Below are 15,486 nucleotides of genomic sequence, written 5' to 3'. Positions count from 1 at the left end.
GGGATTGTGCCAAGTGTCATATATTAGGGTACTTAACATGGAAATATTGTAGTGATGAAGATTCCATGCATTTCATTGTATCCTCCCCCCGCCTTTGGAATTTGAACCTTGCCGCCACTGATTCGTTTTAAAGCAATGTCATAGGTATGCAAGATGATAATTTTGTGTATTATTCTTATACAGGGTTTTACTTTGAAAAGGATAGGGATTTTGCCAAGATCAAATGAGAGATGTCAGTAGAACTTGTGTGGTGGGGCACATGTGGATGAATAAAGTGAACAAAGGAAGGAATGTTCTGTTGTTCTGTGAAAGTGGAATCAGAAGCTGAGAATTCAAAGAAATTGATGGGCGGTATTTTGCATTTTAAAGAAGAAATCTAATTTAAATGAAAGGTAAAAATGTTTGTGTGTTCCTTCTTGTCTGTGAAGGTGAAGTTTCAGCATGAGGTCTACCCGCCTTGCAAACCGGAGTGTGACTCCGGCCTCTTAGAGCACCCGGTCTCCCGCCAGGTGTTCATCGTGCAGGATCTTGAAATTCGAGATCGTCTGGCAACATCACAAATGAATAAGTTTTTGTACCTGTATTGCAGTAAAGAAATGCCTCGAAAAGCCCATTCCAACATGGTAAGATTTAAGACCTCATATTTCCTGTTGTATATTTGTTTTGGAAAAGTGTGTTTATTGTATCTAACTGCAGAAGATTAAGATTGGGGAAAATTGAAGGTTTTTTTTTTTCCTCATGTTAATATGAAAATCCCTTTTAAATATACTGCTTAAAGTTTTGCTACTGTTTTTAAAGATTGTATTTATTTCAGACAGAGAGTGAGCAAACGAGCAAGAGCAGGGGAGGGGGCAGAGGGAGAAGCAGACTCCCCGCTGAGCAGGGAGCCTGATGTCGGCTCCGGCTCTGTCCCAGGACGCCTGGGGATCAAGACCTGAGCCGAAGGCAGATGCTTAACCGACTGAGCCACCCAGACACCCCTTATTAAAGTTTTATTTAAAAATTATTTTACATGTCACTTTTAGGGTCCCTTAATTATAATTGCCAAAATATTGATACCTGAGGAGAACCGGAAGCCCATGGTGATCTACACAAAATATTTAGTATTGCTGGAAGTGTTCCAAATTTCTAACACTTAAACTGAGTTTTACTGGAATAGGAATGATTCGCTCAGGATTGCTACGAAAACATCCCAGAAGCTGTCTTTGGGGTGTGGCTCTATGGATTTGCTTCAGGGGCCCAGTGGACCCCCCGGGACAGTGCACGTATCATACTGTTGTTTGCGTCTTTCCCACTAAAGAGGACCCATACCTCTCCTGAGATTCTTTAGGGAGTATGTGACCCAGAAAAGTGTGATTCGGGCCTTTAAACAAAGAGAGGAAACAATTCCACTTTTCGTTCTCCTATAAGGAATAGAAATGGGTTTTTTTCCTTTTCTGTTTTTTTTTCTTTTAAATGAAAACAAGGTTGTAATATTATTGGGGGGAAAATGTTTTTCTTACTCGTAGTTGACAGTGAAAGCATTACACGTGCGCCCGGAGTCCGGCAGGTCACCTCAGGAATGCTGCTTGAGAGTGTCCCTGATGCCGCTTCGCCTCAATATCGACCAGGTTTGTACTGCAAGCATCGTGTGTGGGGTTATGCATCTACGTCCCAGATTCAGAGGGAGAGATTTAATTTAGGTGAATTAAAAATATTTATTGTTACTTAACTGTTACGAAGTTGCATAATTGAAGCGGAGGTCTGCTGGCAGAGAACAGGGCAAATTCATCAGGCGTTTGGGATCTGAACTGTTGGTGAGTAAGCATTATTAGATGTTGTGCTCCAGTCTCCTCATTGTCTGCGTGACCTAGCCCTCAGCCCCTGCTTCCCATTCTCACGGACACACACTCAGGTGTTTTCAGAGCGTGGGAGATGACCCCCTGACACCTGTGACTGAAAGATCAGAGGGCTTGTCTCTTAACCCCAGCACCTGGAAGAGAATTCTTCTGCCCTGGGCAAGGTGACAAATTCGTGAATTGCAAACCTGAACAGGTCACAAACAACAGATTTGTGGAAAGACCTAAAGAAATCCACTTTGCTGTATTCTAGCAAGCATTCCATCAACTTGTTCTGGGTTTTGCTTTGACTCAGCTGTTTAAAACATCGTTGGCGCCTCTTGGGCAAACTTGATTCAGGGTGTGTGAGCACCTGATGCTCTGTAGCCATGTGGTGTAGCCGTGAGGGGCACAGGCTCCGGAGTCAGACTGGGGTTAGGACCTCAGTTCTCTTTCCCTGTAGTTGTGTGGCTTTGGGGACATGACTTCTCCAAGCCTCACTTCTTCACTGGTAAAATCGAAATCAGAGAAGTAGGTGTAGAATCATTTTTTAAAAAATGAGGATCAAATGAGCCTCGCATGTAGTAAATATTTAGCTTGGTGCCTGGCACACAGTGTTAAAGAGCAGAAGTGTTAACTGTTGTTCTCATTACCTGAAGCACGTCACAACTGAAGAAAATGGAGTTCTTAAAACAGCCTGCTTGGGAAACAGCAGAAGTAGAGTTCTGTGGGGTGGCACTGTTGGTTTGCTTACGTGGTACGGATTGAATAATGTTGACTTGTTATTTAAATAAGTAACGTATTTCAGGAATAAGGTATTAAATGATAATTATCTTGCAAAAATATAGGCATTTCTCAGAAGAAAGGTCTTGTGAAGCACAGAAGTTCACAGCTTCACATTAATGTTTGTAGCTTCTGAGCGGGGGCTGACTTGCCAATGCGTACTTTAGATTTATATTCTCTCCTCATGAGAAGAATTTCTTTGGATACCCATATTTTAGTTTGATTTATCCATACATTGCCCTGTGATTGAATAGGAGTACGATCAAGTATTTATGGGAAATTCAATCCGTGGAAATCCGTGTGAGCAAGAATTTGAGCAACATACTTTTTTATGGCATGACTTTGCCAGATGTAGCAAGCCCAGTTTTCTTTTCCTTTTTTTTTTTTTTTTTAAGAATTTTAATTTACTGGGCGGGGAGAGAGAGTGAGACTGTGTGTGTGTGTGTGAGAGAGAGAGAGAGAGAGAGAGTGCGAGCACACGAGTTGGGAGGGGCAGAGGCAGAGGGAGAAGCAGACTCCCTACTGACCCTGGAGCCTGATGCATGACTCGACCCCAGGACCGTGGGATCATAACCTGAGCCAAAGGCAGACACTTAACTGACTGAGCCACCCAGGCGCCCTGCCCAGTTTTCTTTAATAGACTTTTTTCTTTAGTATTGAGCTTAATTTCTTCTTAGAACTATAAAGCATTGTGATTTTGAAACAGGGAGATACTAATCTTTGAGAAAAGAGGAAAATCACTGTTTTGGCTGACCTGAGGAGGAGTGGGAAATCGTTCCCCAAGATACGAACCCGAGGTGAGCACGGCCACACTGCAGGTGTGTGCTGATGGTTTTGCTGTGCAAACGTCCTTTCTGGCCAGCACCTTCTAAGATCAGCTTGCCTTAGGTTGAGAAAGCAAATGGTCATCTGAAGAGAAAACCAGATACTTCTCTATTTTTTCTTTTTGAAAACAAATCCGTGAAAAATGATAATGCTTTGAGTAATATTTTTCTTACCAAGCATGTCTCTGACTTTATTTCTCTTGACTGGATTATAGATATTAAGTATGAAAGCAACACACTGTTTTCTCATGTTTTCAACAAAGCTGCATTGCTCTTGAAGTTCAGGGCCATTGCTTCCAAAGCTTATAGTGTAGGCAGGACACTAGGCAGAAGGAGCGATTTTCTTCTGGGGAAGAGTAAATAGGTGATGAAGGTCATGTAACTAGGCGGTTTGAGATCTGCACTTTGAAGAGGCCAGATTTCCTGACTCTCCTAGTCTGGTATCCATTTCAGTGTTGCACTGCCTGGAAATCTGTGCAGGGAAGACATGCTTGTTAATCGCAAATGATTTGCTGGATGCCAGCCTCGTCCCAGGTCCTATACTAGGGTGCTGGGGATACAAAGATAACTGAACATCCCCATCCTCAAAGATCTCTGTATGGGGGTGGAGGCTGACATAAAACAGATGTCTTTAACACCCTGTGGTAGTCCCAGTGGTAAAGATAGGCATAGCGGGATATGCCCCAGCAGAAGGGGCTCCGAAACCAGGTGGGGAGTTCAGAAGAGTGAGGGGGTAATCAGGAAAGGCTTTCTGGAGGAGGTGACACTTGAGGTGGGTCTTAAGGAATGTGGTGGAGTTAGTTGCATTAAGCTTTGTGTAAAGGCATTGAGGGCCTAATTCAGGTTGTGAGAAGAGATGTGAGGCCATTCTGGTAAGGTGAGTATGTGCTTGGCTGAGGTTCGAGCTGGTGAATACATAGCAGGACTTGTTTGCACATTTGTGATTTTTTAGCATCATTACTTGATTGCCTGAGTATGACATAATTAATTATTTTAACACTTCTATCCTATGGTAGACGATACTGTTAGTAGTTTCTTAAAGCTAGAAATAACTATAGTCTAAGTTTGTAAAAATAATAAAGCACATTTTTTGAAGTTTTACGAAGTTGATTGTATGGAGGTATAATTTACATACAGTGAAATGCCAGGATTTTAGGTGTACAGTTTGAGCTTGACAGATACACTTGAGTAACTACTAACCAGTCGAAATAGCGTTTTCTGTTCCCTTCAGAGTCGTTTCCCCCCGCCACCCCCCCCCACCCCGCCGTGCCCCTTTGTGGTCAGTCTCCACCACCCCAGAGTAGCCATTGGTCTCATTTCCATCACCGCAGGTTAGCTTTTTCCGTCCCACAGCGTCATGTGAATGGAAGTGTATCTGGCTTCCTGTGCCAGGAGCTTCATCTGTGCTGAGGCTGTCGATTCATCTCTGTTCGGTCTTTTCCTTTTTATTGCTGAGCACGGGTGTCGTTGAATGGCTGTACCACAGTTTGTGCATCCATTTCCATGATTTACATTCGGGTTGTTTTCTTGGTTTTGGCTTTTAGGAATAAAGCTGTTATGAAGTTTGTACAAGTCTTTTTATGGATCTTTGTTTTCATTTGTCTTGGATATTATAAACCACTTCCAGGCCATAAGGCAGATGTGTATTGACCATTTTAAGAAGCTGCCAGTCCCCCCCCTCCATGGTTATACCCTTGTACATTCCCCCCAAACATGAGAGCTGCTGCTGCTTCACACTCTGACTAGACCTGATACTGTCTTTTTAATTTTAACGATTTTATTTGGTATTCATTGTGGCTTTAATTTGGATTTCCCTGATGACTAATGATGCTAAGCATCTTTTCACATGCTTATTTGGCATCTGTATACCCTTTTGTGAAGGGTCTGTGTCTTACTAGTTTTAAAATTAGGTTATTTTATTGAGTTGTAAAGAGTTTAGCATAAATACCAAAACCAAAACTTCTGAGAGCATATCGAAATGCTGTCGATTAGTATAACCTCTTCTGTTGTTTTGTGCATTTGTAGTGAAAATGGATAAAAGCCACTGTCTCTGTGGTCTTCCCTCTCTCTCTCTTTTTTTTTTTTTTTTTAAAGATTTTATTTATTTATTTGACAGAGGTAGAGACAGCCAGCGAGAGAGGGAACACAAGCAGGGGGAGTGGGAGAGGAAGAAGCAGGCTCCCAGGAGCCCGACGTGGGGCTCGATCCCATAACGCCGGGATCATGCCCTGAGCCGAAGGCAGACGCTTAACCGCTGTGCCACCCAGGCGCCCCTCTCTCTTTTTTTTTTAAGAGCATATTTATACCTGGTAGTTTTCTCTTGTGGTGGTAGTGGGTTTTTGTTTTTTTTTTTTGAAGGCGGTCCAAGAGTCAAAAGTATTTATTGTGTTAAAATATCACCATCTAGTGGTCAAAGAATAATATTTTAGGTGCTATTAACTTTGTAAACATCTAATATACATACATTATCAAATGTGTGTATATATACACGTATCTGTATAGTAATATATAATGTATGTAATGTGAATAACAAAATATAGACATACATAAATGTAAAGCATAATGTTATAAACAGTTCATGAACCCACTACCTTACTGCAGAGCCAAAATATTTTCAGTACTGTTGAAACTACCTGCTTGTTCTTCAGTTCCATTCCTCAGTCTCCCATGTGCCATGTTACCTAGAAAAATACCTTTCTGACTTTTATCATTTATACTTCTGATAAACGTGATCAGTAGTTAATCAGATCCTTTGGAATTACCAAACTTAGGGTATGCTACCAAATATCGTGATGCTGTAATTCCCCACCACATTGCACTTTGGTACAATATTAATGCTTTATATTAATTGATAATTTTTTTAAGTGGAAGGGAAGAATAAGAAAGAATGGGCTCAGGCATTTAATTTTCATATTTTCCAAAAGGGGTCTGTCAGTGTGAGTGAGGTGGGTAAAACGAAGCTGCTGATATCGGGTGAATGTGGCTTGCTCGGGCAACATTAGGACGGGCCCGTGCATTTTTGTTATTGTATCATTTCAGAAGAGACCACACTTGGTGATTTTATTGATTTTAATTTTGAATATCATGTCCAATGGAGAAAATGTGTTCAGGCAATAGAACATAGTGGTAAAGGCAGAAATAAGGTAGAACTTGCAAGGTACACGCACGTGTCCAGGCTGGCTGGCTGCTGTTCCTCGTGGCAGTAATAGCCCACTTCCGGTTTACACTGAGCACTGGCGTCCAAGAACAAGAACGCCGTGTTTCTGAGAAACCAAAATTTACTTGGATTTAGAAATAGGCATGTAATCTTGGACTTCTCTGTGTCTTAATTTTCACATCTGTAATCTCAGAGTTGTGAGAATTAACATGGAAGTGCGTGTGTGTGAGAGAGAGAGAGAGCGAGCAAGAGAGAGGAGAGATGGGGAATAGGAACAGTGCCTCACACAGAGTAAGAACTTAAATTATAGTGGTATATGAATAATGAGTAAAATATGAGACTTTGAGATACTTTGTAGTTTTAGAAATAGGTGTGTGTGTGTGTGTGTGTGTGTGTGTGTGTGTCCCCACCCCTGCCCTTTGGTTATAATTACATCTTTTCATTTTAGGATGCCTTGTTCTTTCTGAAGGATTTCTTCACCAGTCTTTCTACAGAAGTAGAGCTGCTAATGGCTCCAGATCCAGAAGGTATTAAATATGTGTACTTTGAAAAGGTCTGTCACAATTACTTGGATTGACGTTGATTGTTGTGAGGCCTTTTTGAGAGTGTACTTACAGTCTTTATGCTCATTTACATAAATGTGCTTTGTGTTTATTTTTTTGTGTTTTGCAAATGCAGTTTATATAAGAGTAATAATTTAAAAGGTGGAAGTCAATTTTCTCTGCAGCAGTAATTGTGTTTATTAAATGTAGCAAAACAAGTTAAATCCAGGTTAATTTTAAATGGTTGCTCCAAAGAAGCATTCTGAATCTTTCAAATGTGTACATTATTTTTCAGTTAAAAAGTCTCCTGGAGCTGATGTCACCTGCAGTTTGCCAAGGCACTTAAGCACCTCCAAGGAGCCAAATCTAGTTCTTTCTTTCCCTGGGCCAAAGCAGCCTTCCCAAGATAATGGTGCCAATTCAGTGGAAGTGGTTAATGGGGAGGAAGAGAAGGACTTCACAGCTGAAGAAGCATCATTTAGTGATCAGCCAGTGTTTTTTAGGTAAATCACTGAATTTTGATAACAAATGAAGTTATTTCAACGTTTTGTAGGTTGTTCTTTAATGTGTTTGTGTACCACTAATCGTGAGGTTACGCCAGCTTTTCTTTGCACTGCCAAACAGTAACTGGTGTCTTTATTTACCTGTGGGCTCCACGTATCCTGCACCCCTTGATTACACGTAGTGACCGTGGTTCAGGAGTCATTTCTCTTGATTCTGCACCAGGAATGTCCTTTTCCTCTTAGCTGCTGCTTTTTTCCCCCCTCTTCCCAGTCACTGTTATGGCTTATTTGTACTTCCTCAAACGTGAAGTCCTTTCCTCTTTTCCCTTACACACCTTGGCTTCCCCGTGCTTCCCTTCTCCCGTGTGGGCATTTTCCATCTGGTTTTCCATCTGCCCTTCCCCATCACTGTTGTGTCTTTCCTGACCCTTTGCTCCCTGGCTCAGTCGGCACTGTCGGGAAAGACCGGCACGCTGTGCTCCCGCTGTCTGCTGTGGCTCCTGCCCCACGGCTCAGCTAGCTGCTTGCACGCTGGAATTTATCCCTCGGTTCTACACCCATTCATTCTTCCCGTTTTCCTTCTTTCCTGGCCCTTCATGGTGGGCATGGAGCCTTGGCTCTGTTGGAAGGAGAAAGAAGGAAGATCTGAGCCACCTGTGTTGTGAGGGACCATTAGTTACTTCCCCTCATTTTCTTTACTCCTGCTGACATCGATTGTCCCCAAATTCTGTCTTTCCAAGCTGACTTTAGGTTAGACTTAGGGTATAGCCCAAAGCGGGCAGTATAACTATTTAAAGTACTTTCATATTTTTATAAATCTTGAAAACAGAGAAAAAAAAATAACAATATGAGAATTGGAAAGATTCTGGATAGATGACCTCTGGCAGTTCCAAATGTTTCACCAGGAAAGAAGAATCTCTTTTATTACTTTCCCATATTGATCTTTTAAATTTTCTTACTACCAAAAAATTATGTATCATAAGTAATAATTTGAATTCTCATTTTATATTAATCACATGTGAATTCCTAGTTTGGTTTTTGTGAACACTGGCTAGCCAGTCCAAAAGAAATTGAATTGTTAACAATTCTGGCCTGAAAGCAAAGAAATTTGACTTTTTATTTGGCTTGTATAGCCTCACTCAGGTAAATGTTTTGGGTTTTTTTATTTTTTTATTTTTATTTTTTATTTATTTTTTATTTTTTATTTTTTTTAAGATTTTTATTTATTTATGTGACAGAGAGACAGCCAGCGAGAGAGGGAACACAGGCAGGGGGAGTGGGAGAGGAAGAAGCAGGCTCCCAGCAGAGGAGCCTGATGTGGGACTCGATCCAGGAACGCCGGGATCACGCCCTGAGTCGAAGGCAGACGCTTTAACGACTGCGCCACCCAGGCGCCCCTGTTTTGGGTTTTTTTTAATTAGACTATTTAAAATAGCTATGGATTTCTTTTTTGTTGTTGTTGTTTAAGATTTTATTTATTTATTTGATAGAGATAGAGACAGCCAGCGAGAGAGGGAACACAGGCATGGGGAGTAGGAGAGGAAGAAGCAGGCTCCCAGCGGAGGAGCCCAATGTGGGGCTCGATCCCAGGACTCCGGGATCACGCCCTGAGCCAAAGGCAGACGCTTAATGACTGAGCCACCAGGCGCCCCTAAAATAGCTGTGGATTTCTGTTTTTATTCTCAAAAGCTCCTAGTAGGCCTAGGGGTGGTAGTCAGTGATAAAATCCAGATTACTCATTTCACAGATGAGGAACTTCAGTGTCCGGAGAAGTAAGTTGACTTGCTCAAGACCACACAGTTAGTGGCCCGGTCAAGACCAGAACGCGGGTCTTAATCCCAAATCTGTGCATTTTCTAAGTGATGGTGTAATATCCGCCAACCATTCCATAAATATTTATTGAGCTCTTACTCTGTGTCTGCCAGGTTCTGTTCTAGGCACAGTGAACAAAGTCGAGAAAAATTCCCTATATAATTGAGCTTACAGATAATTAAAATATATGATCTGTCATATTATGTGCCCTGAAGAAAGCAGAGTGAGAAAGGAAGAGAGCCAAAATGCCCAGAGAACCAAGTGGAGATGTGTATTTGGAAGATGAGGGATGACCTGGAGTCCTAGGCTCCTGTAGTGATTGATGTTTAAATACAACATTTCCATTTTACTGGGGGTTAAATTGGACTTTTGTGGAATGGCTTAGCATGTAAATGCAGACATTAATTCTGTAGGAAAAATGTGTTTTAAGCCCAATTTACAGCCCAACTTTGGGAAGCCAGCTCCTTTTGTTTGATGTGTACCATCAGTGTGTAATTATGATTTCATTCTCACAGAATTCCCAATGCTTGTGTGTCGATACCCTGTTTATAAGCATTAATTTCAAGAATGCTCACTAAAATTCACCAGTGTTAGGTGGCATTTTTAAAATTTACTAAGACATTTAGGCTCAGAGTTTAAGTTCCTTGCCCATGATTACATCACGTATAACTGGTGAAACTGGGATTCATGGCTGGCTTTTCTGGCGCTTCCTGCTTCATGATGGAGCTGGAATAAATCCCTTACCTTTTCTCTTTTTTACTTCTTGGTAATGATTATATTATTTAGTTTGATCTTGAAGGTCGCCTTTATTATTCCTGTGTATAAATTGAGAATATCTGCCAGAATAAATTTTCTAAGGTAAACATTTAGTAAACTAGGAGAAGTTTTTTGTGAGAAAATTTAAATGAAATAAATACAATGTATAAAATGATTAACATTAGTTTAGTTGTTATATTTATTACCTTAAGAAAAAGTAAGAGCTAAAAGACATTGCCCTTTATTTAGGCCTTGAGATATTCACATTATTTTGTGGTTTTGTTTTTATTATCCAATTGAACAAATTAATTTATATCTAATTTCAGCTATTAGTACTTTTGAATATAAATAACTCCCCTCCTTTCTTTATCTTCAGAGAATTTAGATTCACCTCAGAAGTTCCTATTCGTCTTGATTATCATGGCAAACACGTTTCAATGGATCAGGTTTGGAAACTTTGTATAAATATACTCTACAAAATTATCTCCTTTGTTTTTCTAATTGAGTTAATTTTTAAACTTTTTCTGTCATGAATTTTTTGTCATGACATGCAAGATTTTAAAATTTAATTGTTTTTAAAGTAAACATCATTTACTTAACCCATGAGTAAAATTTAGTATAAATTGGGTCGTATATATTATTAAGTATGTATTTTAGCTGCATGAGTGAATAAATATTACTTTGACTTGCCCAAATAACAACTATTTTAAATGTTCGGTCTCTCAGTTATACATTAATCTGGCTTTTTTTAATTTTAAAGGGTACGTTAGCCGGGATTCTAATTGGTCTGGCCCAGTTAAACTGCTCAGAACTGAAGCTGAAGCGGCTTTTCTACCGGCATGGGTAGGTCGATTTCTATAATATGAGGCTCTGTGGTATAATGACTGTAATTAGTTTACAACAAGTCAAACAATGACTTTTCTTAGCAAACATAAATCATTATTTTACAGTATTGTGTGCAGAGAGCTCTTTTTTAGAGGAGCCTTACCGATTAGGGGCTACTTTTTATGCTGAGAGAGTAGTAGTTTGAACAGAATAGTATTTTTCAAAAATAGCTATAGTTATTTTTTAATAATTTCCCAAAATCATACATTCATTTATTTAGCTAAAAGACTGGAAGTTCACAACATAATGGTTCTTAGTCGCTGAGAACCATGTAGCAATTTATAGACAGTGAGTTAATCCTATGCTAGAGCTTCAAGATTTTATTTGAGAGAGAGGGCATGTGCACACAAAAGTGTGGGGAGGGGGAGGAAGAGGAAGAGGGAGAGGGAGAGAGCATCTCAAGCAGACTCTATGCTGAGTACGGAGCCTGAAGTGGGACTTGATCTTACAACCCTGGGATCATGACCTGAGCTGAAACCAAGAGTCTGATATTCAACCAGCTGAGCCATCCAGGCGCCCCCTATGCTAGAGCTTTAGATGTTCAAGAAATAGGAGCAGTGGAAGAACACATTTATACGTGTTACCAAAGCCTTGTAGAAATTATGAACATTAAACTGGATTATATATATGTGTACGTATATGTGTGTATATGTATGTTCAGATCGAACATCAATAATATTTTGTCCTTATAATTGGTAAATTTTCTTTTGTCTTAAGTTAAAAAATCCCCCCAACTTATTATGTTAAATGAATTTAAGTCAGAGAAAAACAAATACCGTGTGATTTCACTCATATGATGAACAGATAAACATAGGGGAAGGGAGGGAAAAATAACAGGGAGGAAGGCAAACCATAAGAGACTCTTAACTCTAGGGAACATGCTGGAGGGGAGGGGAGTGGGGGGATTGGGTAACTGGGTGATGGGCATTAAGGAGGGCATTGATGTAATGAGCATTGGATGTTATATGCAACTGATGAATCACTAAATTCTACCCCTGAAACTAGGAAAAAAAAATCCCCCCAACTTATCTGAACCTACAAATTTCTCTTTTCCGTATACTAATAGTCATTTGCTCTAGCTTGCTAGGTGTTGACAAATTGTTTTCGTATGCAATCACTGAATGGCTTACTGACATTAAGAAGAACCAACTACCAGGAATCCTGGGAGGTGTTGGGCCTATGCATTCACTAGTACAATTAGGTGAGTTTTCTTTTTTAATCAAAAGATGATTTATTTTGCCTGATCTATGATTATTTATTTATTTATTTATTTGACAGAGAGACAGCCAGCGCGAGAGGTAACACAAGCAGGGGGAGTGGGAGAGGAAGACGCAGGGTCCCAGCGGAACAGGGAGCCCGATGTGGTGCTCATTCCCAGGACCCTGGAATCACGCCCTGAGCTGAAGGCAGACACTTAATGACTGAGCCACCCAGGCGCCCTGATCTATGATTCTTAACCCCTTTGGAATTATGGGTGCCTTTGGGACAGTCTGTGTGAGGACCGTCTTTCTAAAAAAACCTCTGTGTGTGGTCATGCACACATGTAAGAGCACTTTGCATCCCATTTGAAGTTAAAAGCCCCAGGGTCAGAGTGATAGCGGAGATCTGAGCTCCAGCACTCCCACTGATTTCTCTGTGTTGACCGTTGTTCTAGTGCAAGGCCTGAAGGACTTGGTCTGGTTACCGATAGAGCAGTACCGGAAGGACGGTCGCATCGTCAGAGGGTTCCAGAGAGGTGCTGCCTCCTTTGGCACCTCGACAGCGATGGCTGCTCTGGAGCTCACAAACAGGATGGTTCAGACCATACAGGTATCTTTGCACAGACTGCCTTACTCTGTACAGAGAGGAAGAGTTACTGTGGAATGGTTGGGACTTTTATGTTTTTAAAGAGATATGGTGAAATATAGAAAATGTTGAGAATAGATACCTTATTTAGGAATATTTAATATTGTGGGTTTTTGTTATTTTTATTACTCAGCTCTCCGGTGTTAAGTAATTTGTAGAATAAAGCAGTGAAATAATACAGTGTCAAGTTTGTTTGCTTATTTCAGTTAAATTCTAACCATTAAGTTGAGGATTTATTTTGCCTCATTTGTATGAATAGATGATAGCTAAACATGAAGAAAGCCTTACAGATCAAACAGTAGACGTATTAAGGTTTGTTACGGTAAGTATTAAGCTCCAGTTGACCTTTTCCATTTGTTCACGGACGGCATTCTCGATTAACCTGGTAACGTGGAGGAGGGGGACAGAGAAGGGACTGAGAAAGTCAGCTCAATCCAGATATTAGTTCTTAATGTGCACTTTAATGTTCTTGTTATAAAAGTGCTAAGGTTTTGTCGTGAAGAACTCCCGATAGTGCAGACGTGCCTGCGTCAGGGCCTGCGAGTCCCGATGGCAGGTGCTTTGTTGGAGCAGAATTCTGCAGACTTTCTTCTGATTCGTTTCTTACTTTCTGATAAAATGATCCAGGCAGCAGCAGAGACTGCTTATGACATGGTGTCTCCTGGGACCCTTTCTATGGAGCCCAAGAAGATCAAAAGGTTTCCTCATCACCGCTTAGCCCACCAGCCAGTGGACCTGCGGGAAGGCGTGGCCAAAGCCTACAGTGTTGTGAAAGAGGTGAGCGCTTACCTGGGTGGGCGGGCCGTAACCAGCTGGCCTGCTTTCCTGGCTTTTTCGCAAGAGCGTTCTGTGGTTGGAAATCCCTGGGAGTGGACTTGGAGTTACTGCCAGCAGCAAGTGCAGATGTCTGTGTGAGGGCGGAGAGGAGGGCCACATAGTGACGGGCTCTCAGAGTCGTGACCTGCAGGGAAGGCTGGGTCTCCTCACGTGCAGAAGCCAGCCGGGTAGCGGACACACACTCACACTCGCACCAGCTGGACACAGCCCGTAGTTGCCCTGCGCTGTAGAACTCAGCTTTGTTTAAGAGTACAGCTTTTCGGGTGAATCACTCACCCTGATCCCATTCCCATGCCTTCACTCTCCTCAAGATGGTACACGTTTTGGTACGAGTTTTTATAGTTCTATTGTGTATGTATCCATAAGCAACACGTACTATTTATAGTTTAGAAGTTAACATACATGGGGTCATAGTGCATGTCTCAGTCTGTAACGTGTGCCTCTCAAGCTCTATCCATGGTGACACACGTGCATCTCATTTAAAGTGTCTTACGGCATTTCATCGCAGGACTATAGCATACTTTATTTTCCTGTTGGTAGACCTTGTTTTCGCCAAACCACTGCTATAGGAATGTTTATGTAAATGTCCCTTTGTTCATTGGTTTCAAGAGGTTGATAAGAATGAAGTTGGTGATTTGTAACCATCTGAATCTCGACACTTATTACACGTAATTGCAATTTAGTTGCACCCATGAATCCTGGTTCTTAATGGACACTGTAGGGGGCATTCCCTGTTGTCATCTCTCCTAGACATTCTTTTTAATGTGACATGAAATTTGAGGTGGTTTTACTCTTGATGCATGTATTAGGATTTCATTAAAGATCTTTTTCCCTGTCGTATTCTGAGAGGCACAAGTGCCTAGGACAGTCTTTTCCCTGACAAAGTGGCCTCTGTGGTCCCGAGTGGTCGGAAGACCACTGAAGTAGGGCCCCCAGGAAATGTATTAGTGGAATAAATAAAGGTGAAACCACTTGCTTTTCTTGAAAGGGGATTTAGTCGGGAGAATAATTACTGGTCAGACCCATTCCTGTAGATGTCCGAATCGGGCCAGTTACCAGTAGACATGTTAGAAAACAGATTTATGGGGCGCCTGGGTAGCGCAGTCGTTAAGCGTCTGCCTTCGGCTCAGGGCGTGATCCCGGCGTTCTGGGATCGAGTCCCACATCGGGCTCCTCCGCTGGGAGCCTGCTGCTTCCTCTCCGACTCCCCTGCTGTGTTCCCTCTCACGCTGGCTGTCTCTCTGTCACATAAATAAATAAAATCTTTAAAAAAAAAAAAAAGAAAAGAAAACAGATTTATAAAAATAATCCTGGGGTTCAGGCATAGCAGGGGCGGTGGGCAGCAGCATATCATAGCACTTGGATGCGGAGCACTTTGCGGTGTGCGTGATGCTTGCCTGATTTAATCTGTATTCATTTGAAAACATATTTGTGTGCTTACTTTGCACCAGGTGTTAAAGGTAGGTGGTGTTCCTCACTTGCCCACGAGGACACTGGCTCAGCAGGAATGGCTCCCCAGTGTAGTGGGGGGAGTCAGTAGTGGGGCCACGATTGGACCCTGGGTGTTCGGGTCTGCTGTGTGGTTGTCTCTCTAAGACTGTCAGTGTGAAGAACGGGGGTAGGGGGCTGAGAACAGTGAGCATGGATCGAGATGGCACCGTGTGCTTGATTAGACCGAATCTAACTTCCGTGTTAAAAACATTTTAAGCAGAGGCTCCTACATGG

At 41.6% G+C, this 15,486-nt stretch overlaps 1 protein-coding gene across 5 annotated transcripts in view; it reads left to right on the top strand.

The window, feature by feature from the left end:
• The window catches only part of ATG2B (autophagy related 2B), a 76,135-nt gene that overhangs the window by 54,247 nt on the left and 6,402 nt on the right, over positions 1–15,486 (top strand). For all 5 annotated transcript variants that reach the window (XM_045815760.2, XM_087856212.1, XM_045815759.2 and 2 more), the window contains exons 33-41: positions 429–623; positions 1,509–1,610; positions 7,030–7,108; positions 7,419–7,626; positions 10,571–10,640; positions 10,955–11,037; positions 12,159–12,280; positions 12,734–12,888; positions 13,552–13,701. In XM_045815760.2, the coding sequence (XP_045671716.1) occupies positions 429–623; positions 1,509–1,610; positions 7,030–7,108; positions 7,419–7,626; positions 10,571–10,640; positions 10,955–11,037; positions 12,159–12,280; positions 12,734–12,888; positions 13,552–13,701 (1,164 nt within the window). The remainder of the gene's footprint in view (positions 1–428; positions 624–1,508; positions 1,611–7,029; positions 7,109–7,418; positions 7,627–10,570; positions 10,641–10,954; positions 11,038–12,158; positions 12,281–12,733; positions 12,889–13,551; positions 13,702–15,486) is intronic.

Source organism: Ursus americanus, chromosome 26 (assembly GCF_024610735.1).
Source record: "Ursus americanus isolate L20-20 chromosome 26, mUrsAme1.1.p, whole genome shotgun sequence".
Classification (NCBI taxonomy): domain Eukaryota; kingdom Metazoa; phylum Chordata; class Mammalia; order Carnivora; family Ursidae; genus Ursus; species Ursus americanus.
The sequence above is the reverse complement of the archived record's forward strand: the minus strand, read 5'-3'. Positions and strand labels throughout refer to the sequence as shown.